The following is a 25619-nucleotide window of genomic DNA, read 5'->3' on the forward strand; positions in this document are numbered from 1 at the left end:
AATTGGCTCGCAATCCAGTTTATCACTCAAAGACAAAGCATGTGGATGTGAAGTATCATTTCATCAGGGAAATGCTTGAGGATAAGCAACTTCAGCTTGTCAAAGTTCACACCACAGAAAATTCTGCTGATCTACTTACAAAAGGACTTCCCTCAGAGAGCTTTGCGCATTTTCGCAAGCAGTTAGGTGTAGGGTAGTACATCACTTCTCTACATCTCTTGTATATTAGCTTCTCTCACACTTAAAGTACCACGTTGGACTTTAAGTGGAAGGTTGTTGGGGTATAAAGCCCAATGTGGTCGCCCAGGTAAGTGGGCGGGCCACCAGGTATGTACACATATTCTTTTGTAAAAACCTAATAAGAACTCACTATGCTCTACACATTACAGTAGAGCGAGTTCACCATATCGTCGTGCTCTTCTTCTCACACTCTCTCTCGCGTCGCACTTCCGCTCGTACTCCTTCAAACTTGTCTACACAAGGGTGGCTACACACTGCTTCCTCTCATGAGAGAGGGAAGCCCTTTTGGCCTATAAAAGGAGGACATTTCTGCACACATTTCATAGTGTGAAGTTGATGCAACAAGGTGGGTGTGAGGTGGTGAGAGTGAAGCAAGGCGGGAGCTCTATTAAGGGTATAATCCCTTTGTAACCTACTTCTTGTTTGAAGTACTAAAGCCATTAAGTGGATGCTTTTCTGTGGATGTAGCCCACATTGGGTGAGCCACGTATATCGTGCTCTCTCTCTCTCTCTCTCTCTCTCTCTCTCTCTCTCTCTCTCTCTCTCTCTCTCTACTCTACTCTATAATCTCTCGTGTGTGAAAATTTCTCTCTCTCTATTAAGTAAGCTACTCAAAAATATCTATTTAGCTACGTCATATTTCCTAACATCCTGGACCCTGGGTGTTTTGGTCATAGGAGTATTCATCCTTGGTTCTTTGTTGAGGTCTAATTTGGCCTGATGATCAAGCTTATTGACATGGGCTTCGAGTATGACTCCACTTTTTGCTTCTTGCTCTCTGGGTAGGAGGGATAAACTCCCCCGAATCAGAGTCCTCACCCTTGGGGAGGAGAGGCCTATGAGCAAACCTGAGGTGGTTGTAGTTGTCATTGTGTCGGCTCTTATTTTGTTTGTGGTGAGCCTGCAAGTTCAAAGTTCTCTTGGGAGAAGCGCCTCCCCCCCCCCCCCCCCCATTACACACACACACACACACACACACACACACACACACACACACACACACACAGTGGAAGGCTAAGCAGCGGGGGAGGTGTAAACGATAGGAGCAGCCCCTAAGGGAGGAGGTGGAGGGGGGCAAGGGTTCTTCGTATGGCACTCTTTTACAAAGTGCCCCATCACTCCACAAAGAAAACATGCTCTATGTAAATACTTGTATTCCAGTGGTTGCTCAAAAGATTGTCCATCGTCAGTGATGATGTAATGGAATTGACCAATTGACCTATTTAACTTGAGAGTAGCGGAAATTAATGAGGAATACTTTTGAGAAATGACTTTGTGAGCATAGTGGGTGAACATAATTGAAGATAGCAACATAATCATAGCAATTAGTTAACTTGGCATGAACAATAATTTTGCAAGAGAGAGAATTTAGAGAACATGACAACAGTTGAGGATCGGATTTATGTGGAGCCGGTCCCCCCTCCAATAGGCATTTGTATTATGATTTCTCCCATTAAGAGAGACTTGTTACAATACAATCTTTGTGTTCCTTGTGACCTAAGTGATGCAATGAGGATGGAAACATTCATGCATCACAAGCATAACATAAACTTGAAGAAAGCTTTAACTATCCCAAGCCTCGGTCCCAAGACCTCAAACACCTTCGAAGGTGGAGAGAGCTAGCAGGGATTGAGGGTAGGGAAGAGGAAGAAGAAACATTCCATAGGAGAAAGAATTAGTTCCTCACTTATCATAACTCTTCTTGCTAGCATACATAATAGCATAGTAAAAAGAAGGAGATGGCAAGCTTAAGCATTGAAGCATGGATCTTGGTTGGATTTGCACTCCATAGCCAAGAGTGTTGGTGTAGGCTCTCAACCTCTACTTGCTTCGAGAGGGAGAGAGAGCTCTTGCACTTTGCATAGCACACCATGAGAGTGTTTATGAGTGTGTGTGGGTGAGTATACCCCCTAAGCAGCCCCCTAGCTTGCTTGGGTCGACCCCCCCTTGTAGCTGACGCTTGAAACTCATTGGACCCCTCCAGGCCTAGCCAATCACAAGCAGGAGGTTTTACAAGCAGCAAGGGTAGCCTTGGGACAAGTGTCCCCCTTTCCCCTTTGAGAGAGAGGACTTGATAAATGCAAAATCAATTAATTAAATCTCCTAAATTATCATTGGACCCCTTGGGTGGCCAACCAATAGGCTTTAGCACACAATGAGGGCAACATGAGGAGGAACTAGACAAGTGTTCCTTTTTCTTTCTTTGTACCATGCATGCCTTGTGTGAGTGTGTGGGTGTTCTCTCTCATCCCCCCTCTTGTAGGGATCCCCCCTCTTGTAGGGATCCCCCCTTCCTTGTAGGGATTGAATCTTGACCTTTCGACACCTCAAGCCCCTCATGCATAGGCCTAATTCCCACCACAAGCTTGGCCCTTAAGCACTTTAAGCTTGGGCTGGGTTCTCACCTCAATTTCAACCCTAGCATCTCAAGCATGTCAAGCACCTCAAGCATCTCAATCATCAAGCACCTCAAGCACCTTAGTCATCAAGCATGACAAACAGGACAAGAATCTCGAGCTGGGTCGGGTTCCCGCCTCAAGCTCAACCCTAGCTTACCTAAGGTCAAAGGAATTTTACACACATTATTGGAGGTCTTTAATGAAGCTAACCCTAAGGTCTTATGCTCCATTGGTTAGCCTTGCTCTTTGATAGACCATATCTCATTTGGGCCCCTTTCCCATTGGCCCCGTGTTGAGATGGATCTATAAGCACATGTCTATATCTTAACCCTTGCTCCTGTTTATTCTCCCACATTAAGTGATCATATTAATATGAGAAAATCATTTGGTTGGTTAGATATTAGATATTACATTTTATGACACTACCTCTCTCTTGAAATCATAGTCGTCCTCGACTATGAGGTAGTAGAGATATAGCCTTAGTCATTAGTCAATTTTACTTAGCGGGTAGAGGATCCCTTTTTACCCTATGACATCTTTTCAAGATGGATAACTAATCCATTTGGTGCTTGGGAGACATAGCTGCCGCAAGCATGTCTGCTCTTTAGTCCATTTCATTCTCCCAAAGTAGAGTGACAAATTCTACTTGGTGTTTGAGAGACGTCGTCATCACAAACATGATTCTAAGCATGCATACTAGTTAAATTTGTGCACAATTAAAAAGAGGACTAGTCTTATAAGACAAAAACATGAGTCATTTAAAAGAAATTTGTACATTTGCTTACTCTAATGTAGCATTGTAAGCATTGACAAGGTTCATACTATCCTTAAGCTGTATTCCTTGCATCCATCTAGCATCTTCAAAGGGATAATTTTTGAACTTAATAAGATACCATCGGATAATCTTACCATGTCGTCTTCATGCCGAAGGATAGCTTCGAGTTGTAGCACCTCTTCTTGGTCTTCAACTTCGGGAGGGTCTTCAATAATTGGTTCACTTGGTGGCTCTCCTTTGTAGGGCTTAAGTAGGCTTACATGAAAGGCATTGTGTATGAGACAATGGTTGGGCAACTTGAGTTGATAAGCCATCTCATTGATGGGCTTCAAGATTTGGAAAGGACCATAGTATCTTTTTGCTAGTTTAGCATAATACTTTTGATGGCCCGTAGGATTTTTGCCCGTCGTTTGCCTTAATCGAGCTTTAGGAAACTTGAGCAAGACCCAATCATTTTCTTTGAACATTAGGGCCCTTTTGTGCTTATCAGTAGCATCTTTTTGCTTTTGTTGAGAGATGGATATAGCCTCCTTAATCTTTTAAAAAGATTCTTGTAGGTCACGGCTATACTCATCGACGGCGAAGATCTTCCCATGTACTTTGAGTAGCAAGGGACTTTTAGGTCTTCCCTCAATGATCTCAAAAGGTGCTTTTCCCATAGAAGTATGTTCACTATTATTGTAGGCATACTCTACAAGAGGTAAGTACTTTTCCCATTGTGAGGGTTGATCTACTTCGGTAACATGAGTCTTGAGAAGGTCGAGTATCGTAAGATTGGCTATCTCACTTTGGCCATCCGTTTGTGGGTGATAGGCCGAAGAGAAATTCAATCTTGTTCCTAGATTTTCAAAGAGACCTTTCCAAAAATTACTGGTCATTCTAAGATCTCTATCTGACACGATGGATGTGGGTAATCCATGGTGCTTGAAAATCTGAGATATGAAGAGAGTTGCCATTTGATGTGCCTTAATAGTCTTTTTGAGAGGAATAAAATGTGCTTGCTTGCTAAACCTGTTGATTATTGTCCATATTCCCATGGATAGACTTGGGTAATCCAAAGATGAAATCAATGGATATACTCTCCCATGGTGAATTTGGGATAGGCAATGGATGGAGTAATCCAGGTTGCTTCCCTCTATCATACTTGGACTTTTGACATACTACACATTTTAAAACACACTCTTGTATGTCCTCTTTCATGGTTGGCCAATAGAAGTATGTCTCTACTCCTTGGAGAGTAGGTTGAATACCTCTATGCCCCGCATATGGAGGAGCATGGGATTCCTACATAACTTTCTCACGAAGGGAATGTGTAACACATAGCTTATTGCCGTGGAGAAGATAACCATCCTGCAAGGTGAATGGTTCCTCTTTCTTCCCCAATGCAAGGGCTGACATTATGTCTTTAAAGTCAGGGTCAGTAGCATACTCATCTATCATAGAAGATAGATCATTGTGAGTAGCTATAGACACCGCATTAACTTTTGTTCATCGTGAAAGTGCATCGGTCACTTGATTGTGCTTACCAGCAATGTGAGCAATATGAAAATTAAATTGCGAAAGAAAATTTTCCCACCTCATTTGTTTGTCGGAAAGCCTGGTTTGCGTCATGACATACTTGAGACTTTGGTGTGATCGGTTCGTAGAATAAATGGAGTCCCCAATAAGTAGTGCTTCCATGTGTCTAGGGCATGTAGAACAGCTAAAAGCTCTTTCTCATAAATGCCCAAGACTCTTTCATCAATATTGAGCCTTCGGCTCTCATATGCTATGGCGTGCCCTTCTTGAAGCAAAACTGCTCCAAGACAATCACCACAAGTATCACATTGGACCTCAAATGGCTTTGAGAGATCCGGAAGTACGAGGATTGGTTGGGAAGTAAGATTCTCTTTGAGCTTATCAAAAGCATTTTGCTCCTTAGTAGTCCATACATACTTAACGTTCTTCTTAGTTAAGTCGTGTAGTGGTCCTGCTACTTAAGAGAATTTTGCTATAGAGCGTCTATAGTATGCACACATACCAATAAAGCTTCTTAGCTCATGTAGATTCCTTGGGTTAGGCCATGCTTTTATTACCTCTAACTTCGATGGATCCATACGGATACCATCTTGAGAGATAATATGACCTAAGTATTGAATCTCTTGAAGGAAAAATTCATTTTTCTTTTGGTTGAGAAAAAGCTTATTCTCCCTCAATGCTTGAAAAATCACTTAGAGATGTTGCTTATGTTCCTCCAAAGACTTGGAGTAGATGATGATATCATCAAAGAAAACTCCAGTGAATTTACGATAAGGTCTAAAAATTTTCTCCATTAGACGATTGAATGTAGCTGGTGCATTAGTCAAGCCAAAAGGCATGACTAGATATTCATAAAGACCAAACATTGTGCGAAACGTGGTCTTTAGGATATCTTCATCCACTATCTTTATTTGATGATAGCCACTCTTAAGGTCAATCCTACTAAAGTAGGTAGAGCCTTGTAGCTTATCAAACAGATCTTCTACCCGAGGCACGGGAAATCTATTTTTTATAGTGATATGGTTTAGTGCTCGATAGTCCACACACATACGATATGTACCATCTTTTTTTTGCACTAAATGGACTCGAGAACAAAAGGGAGAGGAACTAGGCCTCACCATCCCTTTGTCTACCAATTCCTGTACTTGCCTCATGATCTCCTCTTGTTGAGCTTGTGAGACTCGATAAGGAGGCTTATTAGGCGGTGAGCTTCCTTGAAAGAGCTCAATGCGATGGTCAGCATCCCCTCGTTTTGGAGGTAAGTCCATAGGGATATCATCGATGAACACATCTTGGAATCCTTTTAGAAAATTAGACAAGTCTAACTCTTCTTGATTCCTACCATTTACATTTGATGAAACATTAGGATCTTTTAGAGACTCTTTGACAAAAATCATGTACGCAGAAACTGAGCTCTTCATTGACTTATCAAAAGCAGAAGGATTTACAAGTGGAATAGTGCGACCACGCTCATTAACATCTATATACATGTTCTTTCCCTTGTAGGTAAAGTAGATTCTCCTTTGAGGGAACTTCATGTTGGCAGCCATGCAATCAAACCATGGCGCCCCTAGGATAGCATCCTCATGTTGGAGAGGAGAGATGAAGAAGTCTTCTTTGTCGACATAGCTTTGGACATGAAGCCTCAACTTCCCAATCAAGGGACTCGTAATGGAGGCTTGCTGTCCCTTGAAAGTTGCGTCAGCCATTACCATATCTCCCATCTCAAAAGCTTGAATGCCCAACTTGGTGGCCAACTCCGTTGATATGAAGTTGTGAGTAGAGCCAGGGTCAAACAAGATGAAGGCATCATGCTCTCTTACATTTCCTCAAGCATAGGAAAGTGACGATCCTTTGCAATGAGCATCCTCTTTTGGAGCTTCGATAGGAGTCTCGTTGTGAGTATTCTTCTTGGGGCAAGAACGATAGCCATGTCCTTGCTCCCCACACTTGAAACACTTATGGTCCTTGCGAAAAGATTCAAGCTCTTCAGGAGAGAGTTTGTTTTTACCTTTGTAAAATCCCTTCTCCTTGGACCGATTGTTGTTGTTGTTGTTGGAAGTGCCTTGGGAAGAATTTTGAACATTGGTTTTCCCCTTTGCATCATTTTTGTCTTTGTTTTTCATGGGCTTGACATTACGTTCAGCCCCTTGATGGAAATTGATGCGTGAAGCAACCATGGTGTGATGGATTACTTCGCTAATAGTACCAAGCTGTTGAGAGTTGATGTATTCGGCCATCTCTTCATGTAATCCGGCACAGAATTGCTGCATTTGCTCGGCAAAGTCTATCTTTTGAAAGACAGTAGCCTTGAGATGTAAATCCCAAAACTTGTCTACATGCTTGTGGATAGACTCATGGGAGAGAAGCTTTAAGCTGCACCATTCAGTAAGCACTTTGTCCTCATCACTTGCAAGGAATTGCTTCATGATGGAAACTCGTAGAGTTTTCTATGTCACCATTGCCACAAAGGCTAGCCCACCATTGACAAGCTAATTTTTGGAAGTGCATAGCTACATGGTGTAGCTTGGAGGACTCTATGAAACCCTCGTCTCCAAAGGCCGCATCAAATTGCTGGATGAAGGCCAACACTTTGTCAGTAGCACCAAAGGTGCCATCATAGGTGAGAAAAGAGATACTCTTTCCTCCCTCCTTGAACTTCTTTAGCTTTTGTGACCTTCGCCATGCAGAAAATGATTTGTGATGTCCTCCCCTCTTGTATTCTCTAGGAGAATAGCCATAGCTTTCGTCAGAAGAGGAGGAAGGTGAAGAAGAAGGAGAAGAGGGTGACCTCTTCCTAGCCCTTTTCTTCCTTTGTTTCCTCTCTTCCCTTTCGGAGTGACGGGGAGAAGGACTATGTGTTGATCTTTTCCTCTTGGGAGGAGTGGGTGATCGTCTAGACCGCCTTCTTCGTGGAGCCACATCTTCAGAGGAACTTAAACTTTCATTGCTTTCTTGCTCTTTGGATTCCTCCTCTTGAATGGGAGAGAGTCTTCTTTTGGGGGTCTCTTCAAGAGGCCTCCTAAGATCTCTCTCCTCTTGGAGAGGAAGGGAAATTCCATAAGCACGAAGTTGTTAACTTCGGCTTGCAAAGCAGGGTTGCCCATAGCTTGCTGCAACCTAGTGACGAGATAATTCACAAACATGGGAGCATCATCATTAGCACCTTCATGTGCAAAATCAAATCTATCAATGTTCATTCTACTCTCTTGATTATTTTCATCCATGTTAACAAAATTTATGTATGTACTTAGTGTATGCTTTGGCAATTCAAAACCTTAGTTGCCACTCTTCTTAGCCTTTGAAAATCGGCTCTTAAGTATCTACCCCCATGGCTCGAAGTGGTTAATTATAGAGAGTAGAGGAGTAGGTCTAACATAGCAGAGTTGCCGAGGGCTAGCTCCTTTCGGACTTCTTATGGCTCAATAATGGTAAAGCCGTAGGCAAGTCTAAAAAGACTCCAGTATTAAGTCCAAAGCTCCTGAGGTGTGCACCATATCCCACATAGTGGGCTCAACAAAATCGATAATAGATCCCAGTTCCACTTACCCTAATATAATTTAACAACATCAACCATTTATAGGCTACTTAAGGACCTCTCTTCTTAAGCAAGAAAAGAGAAACCAAATGCTCTGATACCAATGTAATGGAATTGGCCTATTTAACTTGAAAGTAGTGGAAATTAATAAGGAATACTTTTGAGAAATGACTTTTGTGAGCATAGTGGGTGAACATAATTGAAGATAGCAACATAATCATAGCAATTAGTTAACTTGGCATGAACAATACTTTTGCAAGAGAGAGAATTTAGAGAACATGACAACAGTTGAGGACCGGATTTATGTGGAGCCGGTCCCCCCTCCAATAGGCATTTGTATTATGATATCTCCCATTAAGAGAGACTTGTTACAATACAATCTTTGTGTTCCTTGTGACCTAGGTGATGCAATGAAGATGGAAAGATTCATGCATCACAAGCATAACATAAACTTGAAGAAAGCTTTAACTATCCCAAGCCTCAATCCCAAGACCTCAAACACCTTCGAAGGTGGAGAGAGCTAGCAGGGAATGAGGGTAGGGAAGAGGAAGAAGAAACATTTCATAGGAGAAAGAATTAGTTCCTCACTTATCATAACTCTTCTTGCTAGCATACATAATAGCATAGTAATGAAGAAGAAGGAGATGGCAAGCTTCAGCATTGAATCATGGCTCTTGGTTGGATTTGCACTCCATAGCCCAGAGTGTTGGTGTAGGCTCTCAAACTCTACTTGCTTGGAGAAGGAGAGGGAGCTCTTGCACTTTGCATAGCACACCATGAGAGTGTTTGTGAGTGTGTGTGGGTGAGCATACCCCCTAAGCAGCCCCCTAGCTTGCTTGGGTCGACCCCCCCTTGTAGCTCATGCTTGAAGCTCATTGGACCCCTCCAGGCCTAGCCAATCACAAGCAGGAGGCATTACAAGCAGCAAGGGTAGCCTTGGGACAAGTGTCCCCCTTTCCCCTTTGAGAGAGAGGACTTGATAAATGCAAAATCAATTAATTAAATCTCCTAAATTATTGGGTGGCCAACCAATAGGCTTCAGGCACACCATGAGGGCAACATGAGGAGGAACTTGACAAGTGTCCCTTTTTCTTTCTTTGTACCATGCATGCCTTGTGTGAATGTGTGGGTGTTCTCTCTCATCCCCTCTCTTGTAGGGCTCGCCCCTTCCTTGTGGGGATTGAATCTTGACCTTTTGACATCTCAAGCCCCTCATGCATAGGCCCAATTCCCACCACAAGCTTGGCCCTTAAGCACTTTAAGCTTGGGCTAAGTTCTCACCTCAATTGCAACCCTAGCATCTCAAGCATGTCAAGCACATCAAGCATCTCAATCATCAAGATCATCAAGCACCTCAATCATCAAGCACCTCAAGCACCTTAGTCATCAAGCATGACAAGAAGGACAAGCACCTCGAGCTGGGTCGAGTTCCCGCCTCAAGCTCAGCCCTAGCTTACCTAAGGTCAAAGGACTTTTACACACATTATTGGAGGTCTTCAATGAAGCTAACCCTAAGGTCTTATGCTCCATTGGTTAGCCTTGCTCTTTGATAGACCATCTCTCATTTGGGCCCCTTTCCCATTGGCCCCGTGTTGAGATAGATCTATAAGCACATGTCTATATCTTAACCCTTGTTCCCGTTTATTCTCCCACGTTAAGTGATCAGTTTAATCTGAGAAAATCATTTGGGTTGGTTAGATATTAGATATTAGATTTTATGACAGATGATGTCTATGGAATGGGGCATATGCTTTGACAAGTTCATCTCCGCTAAGTTCATGGATGCGAAGCTAGGGTGAAGTCTTTGCACGGCCTCCCTCCAAGGGCCTAGCTTAGCTTAGAAGCTATGGCTCCCAAGTGCTATTGGCGGCAAGTTAGGAAACTCGGTCTTAGACGAATATTTCCTAGTGTAGACACATCGGGGTTGAACTAGGGGGACCACTTAAACAAGAGCAGTGGAGAGTTCCTCATGACCCACCGACTTGTGGATGTTAAACACCATCTCAAGCGTTTTGGACTGAAAAAGCATATGGTTTTTCAGAACGTCTTTTGAAGTGTTTTGAATGAAAAAAGCATATGGTTTTGACTCTAGCTCTACACCTCTAGACACCCATTGGCTCTAGCTCTGCACCTCTAGAAAGTTTGTAGGGGGTGGGGATCCACTATTATACCGACTAGGGCTCACCCTTCAAGTTTCTTTTGTGTTTTGTTGATTTGAGAAAGAGGCGAAAGAACAGTGGGCTTATCTCATTCACCATTCTTGGCACGCTCATGGACTTCTTGGCGGTCTTCCTGTCCAGTTGCCTCGAGAGCTGCTTTGTGATGGCCCTTTGTACTACCCTCTGAATGCTCTTGATGGTGGAGTGGCGCTTCTTTGGGAGGTAGGGGGAAGCCATGCTACACAGAGGGGTCGATGTGTAGAGCGTGCTTTAGTTGGTTGAGGGAGACATTTTCCAGGAGGAGGTCGATAAACCCGAGCTCCACTTGTGTGCTGTTGGTATTCGGGAGGAGCAAGGACTGACAAAAGAGGGGATGCGACTTCTCCCATGCATTTCGACCATAGGAAAGTGTAGTGTGACAAGACAAGGGTCTGGGAAAGCCCGTAGGTGCCATGGGTGCCCCACTTTCTGAGGTGATACGAGGCATTGGGGGCTGGACCAGAACCCCACACCATAGTTAGAGCGCAGGGTTTATTCGGTTTCATACTTTTCTGGACGTGTCATGTTTAATCATGCAGTACCTTAATACCTTAGGGTGCGTTCAGACTGCACACACACCCATGCCTCATACCTTTTCCACCTACCTTTTCCTGTAGTACCAGATAAAACTGTTACTACAGGAAGCAGCGATGAGCGCTTGGGTTGCTTGCTACGATAGTGGTCCTCATGCAGTGGGGTCAAAGGTTCAAAGTACTCGAACATTCCTTGCTAACAAGGGTTGTCACTACCGTGCCGATATTGGATCTGCCTACTCAAAGAGAGAGAGAGAGAGAGAGAGAGAGAGAGAGAGAGAGAGAGAGAGAGAGAGAGAGAGAGGACCTATGTAGCTCCTTCTTGCTCAAGTCTCTACACTCGTTGCGTAGCTGCTATCACAAAGCTTTATTCATGCCTCATGTTCCAGCCTCCCTCACTCCCCTTACTTTGGTAATGGAAAGGGCAGGTTCACTCATTTCGAGCTCACAACCTAGGCGATCCAAATGAGCCATTTGATCTAATTAACATACTACAGCGTCACAATCTCCCATACGATCCGTAAAATTAAAATTAATTCAATTTCCTATGCCTCGTCGGGCATCGTAGCTCGCCAATCTATCATCCATAAAAGCCCTCCCTCCACATGTCCCCCCCCCTCCCCGCCCGTTGGCCTTGGCCACTTCTCCTCGCAAATGCCACTGACTGCCTTTGTCGTCTACAACCATGCAACATTGGACACGTAGCCCCCCCCCTCCCCCTCTCCCTCTTTCCTTTTCAATCCTCTTCGAGGATCTTGCTAGATGCTTGCTAAATAAATTGACTCAAAATCGTTATGAGATACTTACGCCAACGCTATTTTCATTACAAACATCACTGAAATTAGGAACGCTCAAAAGCAGCATCTTAAATAGCTTTTAAAAGCCTCAGAAATGTGTACAACATTTGCGCAACTCCAACAAGCAGGCAGTGCCAACACACCCTGGAAGCCTTCTGTCCCGAGGGTAGGAGGCCCTCATCACTATATCACACATGCATGGTCAAATGGGATCAATGGTGGAGGAAAAGGCGACGCGCGTCAATTATGGACCGTCATATCTGAAGTAGCCCCGAATTTATAAATTTGCCCCGAATTTACTAATCAGCCCACATTTACAATATGACATACTCGAATCGCCTATATTTCAATGTACGCATGAGGGTGTAGTGGTCAGTGCACATGGCTCGTGGTGGGAAGGTCGGGGGTTCGAGACATGGGGTGCGGATCGACCTGAATTTACAAGCCTGCCCGAATTTACTTTTCTTCCCGAACTTACTAAACGCCCCGAATTTACCAAATGCGCATCCGACAGCCAGATCACCTTAGCCATCGATCCCATTTGAGCATGCCCGCACAGGAGGGCTTCGTTAAGCGAATTAGTTTTTGCCACATCAGCTAGACAGCCATAATCCAACAGAAGAGAGGGAGTGGAAATGGAGGTGGCTGGCATGGAGCTCTGCACACAGAAGTTTGTGGAGTTGCTTGCAAAGTTAGTGGGCGAGGCCCAGAATCTACAAAACAATCCCCCAGAGCTCAAGCCTAGAGAGGATTGCGCAGCGCGCCACGTCTTGAAGGTGCTGCAGCCCTTGAGCACAGAAGCCGGTGGTCCTCTTATTTTGAACCACGTAAGCTATGTTGCAGGTCGTGGAAATCTCATCATCGAGTACCCTGGTACCGAGCCTGGCAAGATACTGTCTTTTGTGGGTTGCCACATGGATGTTGTCACAGCCAATCCTCAAGACTGGGTGCGTTGCAATCTTTGCTTTTGATTTCCCCTTCTCTTTGTGCATGTGAAGATTGCCGATGTGCACATGCAAAATACGAAGGCAAGATGCTTGCCAAGACGTGCTACAAAAAGCGTGCTTAGATTATGGTTAAACATCTTAGCATGACCCAAGCCTTTGAGATTATTCAGACATCAGTCAGAAACTTGTATCGATTGGGTTGCTTTTAAGATATTTGGGTACACATCCATCCGAATTTATCGAGCCACATACAGATACATTGAGCCATGCACATATTTTCATTAATTTCTATCTAGCTGCATGCGTATGTAGGATTATGCACTTTTAGATTGTGTTTATATATACATGCGTGTTTGCATGTACGTATGTTTTTAAGTTTATGTGTATTTGCATATATGTATATTAATGAGGAAGGATCCAATGGCTGAAAGCTGGCTGCGAGAACTGCATACGGCAGGTCTCATGCTGCAAGATGATGCACTGAAGGGGAGAATATGGCAACAAGATGAGCAGCAAGGGAGCCTCTAAATAATCCAGAGTTGTCTAGAGATCTGTAGGTCAGGTGCAACCTTGTAAGAGAATGCACACCTTAAATTCCTCTCTCCCGGATTTTTGGCGCAAGCTCTGTTTACAGTGGTTGATGGTGAATGCTTTCCATCATGTTTTTTTTGCGGGAATGCGTTGTTGATGGAAAGCTTCTTTACAAAACTGCTATTGACACTGCCAACTGCTTCTGCACACGAGGCCTTTGGCAACAACTAGGACCAACCGAGCAAGCATGGTGAATAGCAGACCTAGACCACCTCTTGGCAAAGGGAAGATGTGCCCTGAGGATCATTAGATCTGGTACCGCTTCTCCGAGTGAAAAGAGAACAAGCTGTGCTGGCTGCCCAAAAATGCAGATCTGGGAGGCTGCCCAAAAGTGCTAGGGCTGCCCTTCTTTGCTGCTGCCCATTGGCTTCGTCTGCATGCGGGCACCCAAGGGAGGGTGCCTCTTGTGGGGCTGATCTGAAATACCTTAAGTATTTTAGCTCGGATCTAGTACTCCGCACAAACACAAGGTTACTTTTACTTCACTTGAAAAGAGAAATCGAATCGAACACGATGAAAGAGAGAGACGCAGTGGGAGAGAAAGGAGAGACTACACCGCATGTTGAGTCCCAACCACCCTCAAGGGCCCCCTTGCTCTGTTGCCAAATATTGTTGAAGGGCTAATGGGTATTGTGATAGCTGCTGAGGGATATTGCGATGGGTGCTTGGTACTTGAGAGGCTAAGTGCTGGGTACTGTGGGTACTTGGCACTTGGTATTGCGGGGTACTTTGGGTACTGAAGGTACTTGGGTGCTAAGGACACGGAGGTCTTGAAGATCCCTACGCTGAGTGAGCCAGGAGCCAAGCTAAGACGCAAGGGGTGCTAGATGCTGGGGTACTGCGTCGATGACGACGACGACGACGATGAGGGGTACCTGTGTTGTGGTGCTGCTGAGGTACTAATGGGTACTGCTGGAGATGCTTGATATTTCAACGACGACGGCGACGACAAGGCTGTGGGTTGATCAGCTATCGCTGAGGATGGCGATTTCTGAAAAACTAAAAATGCTGGCCTGCTGGCTGATCTGAAAACGCTGCTGATCCGTAAGCGCTGGTCGTTGAATTCAAGGTGCTTAGGGCTGAAAAGTGCTGGTGGGAGAAGCTGAGGGAAAATGCCAAGGCTGACTAAAAAGTTAAAACGCTGATGGTTGTTGGGTACTGCTGAGAAGAGGGTGTTGTCGATACTACTTCGTCTTCCGCCTCTTCTGCCTTCTATAGCGCCCAAAGGGCTACTTTTATAGGTCTTTTAGCCATTTGCCCTACCTACTTTTAATAAATATTATGTCAAAGTCACTTATTAATAAATGACTTAAGTGATTGTTCATGTGCCTATATGCTTAAGTGACTTAACTGTGCAAGTGAGGGTATGTAAATATGACCTGCCTGGACATGCACGTCTTGCTAGAGGCTCACAGAGGTGCGAGGTTAGGTCCTACGCTAAGACTGACGCTAGACGGTAATAGAAGCTTGTCCGCGTGGCGCAAGTGCGGTGCGCACGTGACATACCCCTGTTAAAGGTGAGGCACAATTGCCGAACTTCTATCTATACTTCTGATGCTTGTGGATGCATAAATCGATGAAAACTCCTCCAATTTGTGGATACTACGGATGTAGGTACTGGTGCGATGTAACAACCAACCATACGAGTTGCTAGGTAGCCTTACTATTGTCGCAGAACACTAGCCTTGGTGTTGACTCTGCCTTGCGAGCAAGTACTACCACTCGAATAGTCCTGTTGTGAAAACATTGCGGGTGAAGCTGAAAGGTAAGGGTGCTTGGAGGTATTTCTAATATGGTTCCATGTCGGCGGAAGTAGATGCACGCTATATGCGAATGCAAATGCAGAAAAGGGTTAGGGATCCTTCCTTCAACTCCTTCTATATCCGCATACAAGGCAAGTAGATCTTGATACTCAAGGTCTGGGTTTTCATGTATCGGATGTCAATCTTCGATTCTTCGTTCAAAGACATAGCGATGAAGACGTGAGCGCGCCCGATATGCGATAGACTAAGAGTGGAAGTGGCTAAAAAGTCCGGGATTGGGACACGAAACTTCTTTGAGGAAAAAAAATTGGGAGAGGTTCTTTGGGTCCTTGGTTTTGCTCGGGTTCTTCCCTTGAGTTTGCGAGGCCGAAGCACACACAGAGCTCTGATACCAATGTCAGTTGCAGCGCAAGTAAGTATTTTAGCTCCTCAAGCACGGCATAAGAAGGCAGTTGATAAACATCGACATGACTTGCAGTTGAAGGAAGATGATTGGGTGCTCTTAAGATTTGAGAAGGCACGCCTGAGAAAAAGAAAGGGGAAGGAGCGGCTTTTTCCAAAGCTAAGTATGTGATATTATGGCCCTTTCCAGATTCAAGAGAAGATAAGTGATGTATCCTTCGGACTGAAGTTGCCAGATACGGAAGATTCACAATGCTTTTCATGTGAGTCCCTTGAAACCTTTCAAGGGTGAGGTGCCAGTCGAAAGGGAGCCTAAGGAGCAACCTGAAGTGGAAGAGAGCGAGGAGATACTTGTTCCAGAACAGATACCGGCTCACAAGGAAAGGAAAGTGAAAGGTAAAGTGATATGGCTGTTCTTAGTGAAATTCAAGAACCATCCGGCATTGGATGCGAAGTGGATGGAGGAGGAACTAGCAGATACTCCTCAAACATTGGAACTTTACCTTGAGGCTTTTGGTCTAGCTTTTCCTAGAGCTTCCACAGATCAGCAGGGTTGAATTTGGTGCAAACAGGACTGCACAAGAGGGGAGTTACTCCAAACCTTTCAAGGGTGAGGTGCCAGCCGACAGGGAGTCTGAAAAGCAACCTGAAGTGGAAGAGAGCGAGGAGATACTTGTTCCGGAACAAATACCAGCTCACAAGGAAAGGAAAGTGAAAGGTAAAGTGATACTGCGATTCTTAGTGAAATTCAAGAACTATCCGGCATTGGATGCGAAGTGGATGGAGGAGGATCTAGTAGATACTCTTCAGACATTGGAACTTTACCTTGAGGCTTTCGGTCTAGCTTTTCCGAGAGATCCCGCAGATTAGCAGGGTTGAATCTGGTGCAGATGGAAGTGCACAAGAGGGGAGTTACTCTGCTCCTTTGTCACAGATTACCTAGATGGAATAAAGTCATCGATTTCTCTTTGGATTTTAGGGATACTGATGTGTTGCAGTATTCTACTATATGACTTTATGAATGAAGTACTTTGACATGGAAATTCCCGAAAATGAATTCGATTTATGTGTGCTCTCTCATATGATCGTGTTTGAGTGCAGGTTTGAAAGACGAAATGACTGTAGCATTTCGGTCTTGAGATTCTATGAACATGACCGCAATAAGATTTAGTTAATCCGACATCAGTGAGGTCCAGTGTGGATCTAGATGTGATTGCGGAACATGTTACCAAGAGATCATGGTCCTAGATCTTGATTGATTTTATGTGATTTGATTTGAATGTGATGTGGATATTCAGTGACTGTCGTCTTTGTGCGAGTGTTGGATTTGTGTCGTCTATTGTGTCGGTACTTAGAGTCAGTGTCTACTGAACTGGTTTATGGCTTATGTCTATTTTTGCAGATGTAATCGTGGGCGGTTACAATTCTTTGAAGAAGGGGATATGTCACAAAGTGGTGACGTGGCATGAGCACCTGGACACCCCTTATTTAAGTGAAAGGTAAAGTGATACGGCTGTTCTTAGTGAAATTCAAGAACTATCCGGCATTGGATGCGAAGTGGATGGAGGAGGACCTAGCAGATACTCCTTAGACATTGGAACTTTACCTTGAGGCTTTTAGTCTAGGTTTTCCTAGAGATTCCGCAGATCAGCAAGGTTGAATCTGGTGCATACAGGACTGCACAAGAGGGGAGTTACTCCAAACCTTTCAAGGGTGAGGTGCCAGCCGACAGGGAGTCTGAGGAGCAACCTGAAGTGGAAGAGAGCGAGGAGATACTTGTTCCGGAACGGATACCGGCTCACAAGGAAAGGAAAGTGAAAGGTAAAGTGATACTGCGATTCTCAGTGAAATTCAAGAACTATTCGGCATTGGATGCGAAGTGGATGGAGGACGACCTAGGAGATACTCCTCAGACATTGGAACTTTACCTTGAGGCTTTTGGTCTAGCTTTTCCTAGAGATCCCGCAGATTAGCAGGATTGAATCTGGTGTAGACGAGAGTGCACAAGAGGGGAGTTACTTCGCTCCTTTGTCACAGATTACCCAGATGGAATAAAGTCATCGATTTCTCTTCATATTTCAAGGATACTGATGTGTTGACAGTATTCTACTATATGACTTTATGAATGAAGTACTTTGACATGGGAATTCCCGAAAATGAATCCGATTTATGTGTGCTCTCTCATATGATTGTGTTTGAGTGTAGGTTTGAAAGACGAAATGACTGCAACATTTCGGTCTTGAGATTCTATGAACATGACCGCAATAAGATTTAGTTAATCCGACATCAGTGAGGTCCAGTGTGGATCTAGATTCGATTGCTAAACATGTTGCCGAGAGATCATGGTCCTAGATCTTGATTGATTTTATGTGATTTGATTTGAATGTGATTTGGATGTCTTTATGCGAGTGTTGGATTTGAGTCGTCTATTGCGTCGGTATTGAGAGTCAGTGTCTACTGAACTGGTTTATGGCTTATGTCTGTTTTTGCAGGTGTAATCGAGGGCGGTTACAATTCTTTGAAGAAGGGGGTATGTCACAAAGTGGTGACGTGGCTTAAGCACACGGACACCCCTTATTTTATAAGTCATTCCAACTTATGGGTCCCTTTTCGATAGGGCCCAAGGGACACTAGAGCTCATAAAAGAACACAAATCGCGTGGCTGGCTGATGTGGCTGGCCGTACAGACGCATTGGTTGCTGACGTGGCAGGCTGCACGGACACCGCGATTTGTGGCGGATTTCACGCTGGCTGCGCTGCAGTTTTTGGGAGTGCCAACTTTTGGATTACATTCTTTTGGGTTTGAAGCTTTTCATGTACTGCTTTTGAGAAGGCCTTGGGCCTATAAATATGTAGATAGGGCCTCTCTTTCTCTCAGTTTTTGCCGGAGAGCACTTAGCAGAGAGGACCCTCGGACTTTGTATTTTGCTCAAGCATTGATATAAAAATAAATACTAAAAGGGGCGCCAGATTTTGTGGCCAATACTTTGGGCACGGAACTACGGCAGGCAGTGTCGACTTTATTGCATTGTGTGAAGTGTTTTGAACTGATTCTCGCGCGTGTCGTGCCAGATTTCCTACTTGGGGTGTCCAAGTCTGTTACAACAAAACGCCTAATTTTCGTATAGCCTGCCACGTCAACCAATCAATGCAATTTACGAAAATCGGCCACGGCAGCAGCCTCACTCGATTTTGGGCCTTCTCTCTTCTTCATTTATTTATGTGTCCCTTGGGCCCCATCGGACGGGACCCCATAAGTTGGGAACAACTTAAACAATAGTCTTTTATCCATCTGGTCATGCCACGTCATCATTTTGTGACAGAGTCTTCTTGCGGTGGTGATGTTTCTTCTGTTGGGATGCACCGTTGTATACGGCCTTGGAGATCTTGAGTTGGCTATCGGAGATTCTTTGATGGAGTTTTGGGCCTCCTTTCGCCGTCGGGTGGCCTGTTTCCACTTCAACTCTTTACTACTTTTGTCCCACACTCCCCTGCTCCTAGCTTTTACTGTATCACCTATCTTTTGTAACTTTGCATCACTGGTAGTTTTTCCCCTATGGTTTGTAATCATTGAATATCTGAGGGGTTTTTTCACTATCAGATCCGTTATCCTTGTTTGTCTACGAGCTGATGTAATGCCTGCAGGCTTGTAATTTTGATTACGTAAGGTACCAAGTCCCACTTCTTTTGCCAAAGAGAGAGAGAAATGAAATGAAATGAAATAATATATTAGACGTCTTCAAAAGGCCAAAATGACATATGAAACCAAATTGATACAATTGTGGTGGATCTAATACAATGTCTGGGTACAAAATAAAATGAAGTAAAATAAAAGCTAAAATGAACATTAATGTCTGAGGATGTATTGCATCGGTTGCTAAAGAGCATCGTCAATGTCTGCCTCTGTGAGTAGTCGTACTAGAGATCTCCCAAGTTGTGCTAGAATAGTCTTGATCCTCTTATGGAGCCTCAATCCATGCCGTGGTGGCCCTCGTAGATGTAGGCTCCCAAGCTCAATGGCTCTATCACTCAATATACCTCTGGTATAGGTGGACTCTGAAGTCTGCCGCAAAGTTTGCTCATTTGATTGCCGGGTCTCTGCTCTAAAGAAGTTAGTGATCCCTTTGTGAATGTCTCCCACTGTCTAATCTCCTCAAGAGACTCTCCGTGTGTCTGGAGAGAGAGAGAGAGAGAGAGAGAGAGAGAGAGAGAGAGAGAGAGAGAGAGAGAGAGAGAGAGAGAGTGTGAAATGAAATGAAATGTAATATTAACGTCTTCAAGAGGCCAAAATGACCTATGAGACCAAAAGGTTACATGTGGTGAATCTAATACCAGGTCTGGGTACAAAAAGTACAAAGAGCTGAAAAGAAAATAGTGGGTAGGGGTGGAGTGAAAGCTGATACAAGGGGAATACAAAGGGGTGAGCTAATACAATGGAGCTCTCTGACAGTCGAGGCATCATATACATATACATCAGGATCCAAAAGGCTATAGAGATTCAATGTCCTCCAAGGTAGACACTCTGTCGGGACGGCTCCTATGTCCAGCCAGTATGGTATGGATCCTCTGTCACAGTCTGCGGCGATGTCGGAGGGCCCCCTCATCGGTGGGCGATGGGACTGCCCCAAATCTATCACCTGATCAAGCAGTATGTCTCTGGTGCCTCTGTGACTGAAAGAAATCTGTAATCTTCCGCTATTGCTGGATCTCTCTCATTGTGCCCCTCTTCAAGAGGTCCTCTCTGTGTTTGCGAATCTCCAGTAAGTATAATCCGAGGCATCTCTGATCCTGGTATCTCATGACTCTAGAAAGTGGCTTAAAAACCCCCTCTGAATAGACAGTGAAAGCGGCCTCGTATCTCATAGTATACTGGGCAGTGGCATATGTAATGTAGCTCTGTCTTTGGCTCTATCTAGCACACCTGACAAATCTTGGACTCAGCCGGTACTCTAAATCTGCCTGTCTCGATCTCTAGATGATGTGAGGATGTGCGTATCTGACCAATAGCACGTCGGATCCCGTGGGATAGATGAGTGTCAATGTATCCTGGTCTGATCACAAAACCATCCTCTGTGAGTTGGAGAAGATGCTCTCTATAGAAAGTCATCTTCGTACCTAGTTCATGTGTAGGTTGTATCCATGTCCTCTTCGTATCCAGCTGAATCAAGTCCTGTCTGATGAAGAGAGAGAGAGAGAGAGAGAGAGAGAGAGAGAGAGAGAGAGAGAGAGAAAATGAAATGATATATTAACGTCTACAAAAGGCCAAAATGACCTATGAGACCAACTGATTACAATGATGCGTCTAGTACCAAGTCTGGGTACAAACAAAGAAAACTACAAACAAAGAACTGATAGGAGTGCTACCGACTCCTATGGGTGGCTGGTAGGCTGAGCAATAGTATCATGCCATAAAGGTACAAAGAGTGGATAAGTGTCACCATGATATAATATAGCAGTAGCATGAAGCCTATCCTGATCGACACTCAGGGTGTCGTAATAGAGAGAGAGAGAGAGAGAGAGAGAGAGAGAGAGAGAGAGAGAGAGAGAGAGAGAGAGAGAGAGAGAGAGAGAGAGAGATTTGATTTGATTTGATTTGGTATTAACGTCCGCGGGGGGCCAGAAATGACCCATGGGACCTCAAAGTGATACATAGTCTCCCCTCACGGGGGTGTATGGTGTGGTGTGTGTTATTCTCTTTTTGTGTTCCTATGAGTCTCTTTTGATGCTCAAGTATGAGGGTGAGGTATGTTCCGAGAGTTGTAGGGGAGGGGTCTGTCTTGGATAATATGTCCGCAAAGGCAGAGCAACCGCTTAGAAAAGAGAGAGAGAGAGAGAGAGAGAGAGAGTGTGAGTGAGTGAGTGAGTTTTGCAGGAATTTGATCCATTTGCTTTGAGCATTGATGGTGATAAGCTACGAGGCCGAGGAACAACTGATTGTTTGGGTCACGTAGCCCTAGTTACTGATTTAATGAGACAATTGGCTGAAAAAAAACCAAAGTTGAAGTCATCAGTTGTAGCTGTCTTTATTGCAAATGAAGAGAACTCCTCAGTTCTTGGTGTTGGTATTGACGCACTCGTGAAGGATGGGCTTCTAGATGGTCTAAAGAATGGTCCTTTGTAAGTATCGGTAGAGTTTTTCTGGTTTTTTTTTTGGCTTTCTCAGCAAAACATTCATATATTGTACTGTTTATTATCTCAGTATTATTCTCCTTGATTATGAGGTCAAACTTAGATTTCTCAATTTGATTGTCGATCCTTTCTTCTAAAGATGATTATGACAGTGAAGCACGAGCTACTGAATTTAGATGCCTTTTCTCTTAGGCTTTTCCTTCATGTTTCTCTTTTCTCTCCTCTTGTTTTGAGTCGATGAAAAGTTCAAAGTTACTCATAGCTTGTTACCCATGTAATGGCTGAGGATGCTGAATTTGGTTTGTATTTGGTGTAAGAGGTTCTGGATAGATGTAGCAGACAAGCAGCCGTGCATAGGGACGGGGGGGATGATTGTCTGGAAACTTCGTGCTACTGGAAAGCTCTTTCATAGTGGTCTTCCTCACAAGGTTCTCAGCTGCACTTGAAAGTGGTCATATGTAACTATTTTTTTGTGGAAAATATTTGACTAGTACTGGTTTTGCCTGGAATTTCAGGCAATAAATTCTTTAGAGCTTTGTATGGATGCTCTTAAGGAAATCCAGTTGCGCTTCTATCGCGACTTTCCACCACATCCACAGGAGTCTGTTTATGGTTTTGCAACACCTTCAACAATGAAACCCACCCAAGTGACATGTACGGTAAAATCTGAATATGTTAAGTTCTCTGAAGAGCCTGCACTTTTGATGTCAACACACTTGTCCTCTCTATTTGTTCATTCCATCAGGTGGCTTTTGATGAGACACAGGACATATTAAGCGATATATTGATCTTCTAGCAAAGCTCATATTTGTTACCTAGTGACGTAGAGGAGTTGTGAATGTCCCCTGACCGAATGTCTGATGCTTCTGTGCATAGTTGCATGAAGTGTGGAAAGGGAATAAGGATGCGAATGGAAGGAGAGAATCAGAAGGAGGGATGGGGAGGGGGGCGTGGGAGGGGGCTCTTTACACGTGATGCTATGCTTTTTCTGAATAAGGATGTGGAATCTGGTTGAAGGGAAAGATGCTTGAAAATACAGATAAATTACAAAGGTCAAAATAGGGGAGCACCTCAGGGCAAGAGAGCCTCAACATGTGTTCCGTTTTGGCAGTGGCCATTTTAGACGGCCTGTTCCTGTTCTGCAGTCCCCTTGTCACAAGGTGTCAGACGGAACATCCATGCTGTTCCGAACATTCCAGCCAGAATAGCATTCTGGTGTTTCAACCCCCTCTTCCCACTGTTCCTTGTCACTACGCCGCTGTTAAAGTTGTGTATTTTCTGGGTTTTTTTTTTGGTTTTTTGGTAGTGGATATGTTCAAGAACCATGATTAGCTCATGAATTTACTGCACCTTTTCTGTCTTCTTAATCTTAGATCCTGGAGGCGGTGTAAATCAAATTCCAGGAGAATGCACTATAACAGGCGATGTGCGGTGAGTTTTCCCTTCTGCGCATTCCGTGTTTTTCAATGTTGTGGTCATCAATGGCTGATTTTGTGTGGTTGGACTTTTCAGGCTAACACCATTCTATGAGTAAGTGAGTGAGATATTTCATATATTCAGGTGAAAATGTGAAGTCTGCTATTCTTTTTTCTCTTCTATCATGGGTTCAAGTATCTATTATCAATTACTTTAAATATAAGCTGATTTTTCAAGTGAGTCAATTGTGTGCTCCATACAAACACGTATGCATGCCCACATATTTTCTTCCACGGTTTTCTATGCATTTTGTTCCTGCCAACCTGATGGGTTTATGGGTGATTATCCTCCGCATTGATGTTCTTGAACACTTGTTTATGTGTCTTATGTGAAGAACTTCACATCTCTCCTGCTGTTCATCAGCTTATATTGGATGTGGTAAAAAAGATTCAAGAGTATGTGGATGATCTCAACAAAAATATCACAGATCTAGAAAGCAGAGGACCTGTTTCCAAGTACACTTTGCCAGATGAAGGTCTTAGAGGAAGGTAAACTAGCTATTTTGCCACACATTTGCTGCATGAATTTTTACTCTCATGTTTGGGACAATTTTACTGCTGGTTCTTTGCTTGCTTTGGCTTTTGCCTTACTTGTCTTTTTGGCAAGTTGTGCAAGCATTATAGCATGAAGAATGGAAATTGACTCCTCAGAAGCTCACTTTCATCTTATCCTTGTCATTCACAAAAGCATTTTCTGTTGTACAATACACTCCTTAATGATGAGCAAAAGTTGGAACAGGTTCTGCAATATGATGCACATACTCGCCATTGTGAAGAAGAAATTATGTTGCTGAATTGCTGCCTTTGTCACATTTTTCTGAAAAATTTATGTTGCTGAAATGCTGCCTTTGTCAAGTTAGAAAAACAACCTTTTTGCTCTTATGATCTCCATACTTGGACCCAATCCTGCTGTTTTATCTCAATGCCTATTATGTCAAGTATTAGCATCATCGTTACACAAGGATTCCAGTACCATTTTTCTCTTCGGCGTGGCCAAAAGCTGATAGAAATTTATGCCCCTGAATAATCTTAAAGGTCTGACATTCCTTTTCTTTCACAGATTGTATGTGGATTTTGATGACATTATGACGTCGGGAGTTGCATGCAAACTCGATTCTCCAGGCTTTCGTGCACTCTCAGAGGCGACAAAGAAAGTCCTTGGATACGTGGAGCCCTACTCTATCACAGGCTCTCTTCCCCTCATTCGGGAATTACAGGTTCATAGTTCTCACTGAATATTCTTTCACTTGAATTTTTTCAGGGTACAAGGTTGAGGTCCTTGAGAACGCTGGCCTAATTCTTTATAACCTAAAATGCAGGATGAGGGATTCGATGTTCAGACCGTAGGATATGGTAATGCATTTATTATTTCATGATCTTTGTTGATATACAGACGTGTTTGCTGATATAGGCTTTTTTTGTGCAGGTATTATGGCGACATATCATGCACAGAATGAGTATTGCCTTTTGTCAGATTTCCAGCTAGGGTTCAAGGTCTTATGCAATGTGATTACCATGCTTGAGGGGGACAAATAGCAAGATTGCAAGCTATACGATTATTAAAGCTAGAAATTGCAAGTAAAAGCAAAAGTAGGTAAATGTACATTCTATAAGAGGATCGATTGACTTCTTTTAGCAAAGCAAGATATACAATTTTCTTGAGATTAAAATGGGCAGGCCTTCTACTCAGCTTACATACGGGATTGAAAGCATTGACAAACATCATTGTAAATTTATAAGGTTTTGAGGACAAGCTGTCATTCTAATTTGTTCTACATGGTGACATATAAGGTGTTTGGTGCACACATATGTTTGCTCGTCCTACACAGGGATGGTTGCCCTGCCATCAGGCCAAAGGCCAATGGATGTCTTTGGGATTTTGTGCAATTGTTGGACTCTCTATCATTTCAGAGCTATAGGGTCTCAATTCTGTCACTGAATATGCGTCTCACCTAAGTTTGGACTTTGTTTATTGAAAGTTTTGGCAACATCGTTTGTGGTTTATTTTGGGTTAAAAAAAGGGTTGCAAAGTGCTTGTTTAGTTTGTGTCATTTAAGTGTGGGAAGTCATGTGCAAATTGAGATTGATAGCTCTTTTTAGTAATTGTTTGCACATGCTTCAATGCTTGGAATGATGTTAAAAGCTATGCCTCATAGTAGATTGGAGAGGGAGAGTACTTCTCCAATGAATTTAGCAATTTTCTTGAGAAAGCATGGACTTCAAAGGGAATTTTCATGGAGGTATACTCTGAAGCAAAATGGTGTTCTTGAGCGAATGAACAACCACATTGTTGAATTTACAAGGGCAATGATGA

At 43.6% G+C, this 25619-nt stretch overlaps 2 protein-coding genes across 7 annotated transcripts; both read left to right on the forward strand.

Moving 5' to 3' along the window:
• Positions 1-12502: 12502 nt before the first annotated feature.
• Positions 12503-24967, forward strand: LOC147421539 (acetylornithine deacetylase-like). Of its 6 annotated transcripts, XR_015186719.1 has the most exons (10): positions 12506-12945; positions 21574-21818; positions 22150-22258; positions 22346-22484; positions 23204-23261; positions 23343-23360; positions 23670-23794; positions 24366-24522; positions 24625-24658; positions 24732-24967. XR_015186719.1 is itself a non-coding variant. In XM_086502390.1 (8 exons), the coding sequence occupies exons 1-7, from the start codon at positions 12634-12636 to the stop codon at positions 23777-23779; spliced, it is 927 nt and encodes a 308-aa protein (XP_086358516.1). In that variant the 5' UTR covers positions 12504-12633; the 3' UTR covers positions 23780-23794; positions 24366-24435. The 6 variants fall into 6 exon arrangements, 5 of the variants coding, with proteins under 5 accessions (XP_086358520.1, XP_086358516.1, XP_086358518.1 ...); XM_086502390.1 differs by lacking the exons at positions 24625-24658; positions 24732-24967 and having other exon boundaries at positions 12504-12945; positions 23734-23794; positions 24366-24435; XM_086502392.1 differs by lacking the exons at positions 24366-24522; positions 24625-24658; positions 24732-24967 and having other exon boundaries at positions 12505-12945; positions 23343-23390.
• LOC147421540 (acetylornithine deacetylase-like) lies at positions 24390-24967 on the forward strand. Its single transcript, XM_086502395.1, has 3 exons — positions 24390-24522; positions 24625-24658; positions 24732-24967. Exons 1-3 carry the CDS (start codon positions 24391-24393, stop codon positions 24839-24841), a joined length of 276 nt encoding a protein of 91 aa, XP_086358521.1. The 5' UTR covers position 24390; the 3' UTR covers positions 24842-24967.
• Positions 24968-25619: the final 652 nt, after the last annotated feature.

Source organism: Adiantum capillus-veneris, chromosome 27 (genome assembly GCF_014529385.1).
Source record: "Adiantum capillus-veneris isolate H3 chromosome 27, ASM1452938v2, whole genome shotgun sequence".
NCBI lineage: Eukaryota > Viridiplantae > Streptophyta > Polypodiopsida > Polypodiales > Pteridaceae > Adiantum > Adiantum capillus-veneris.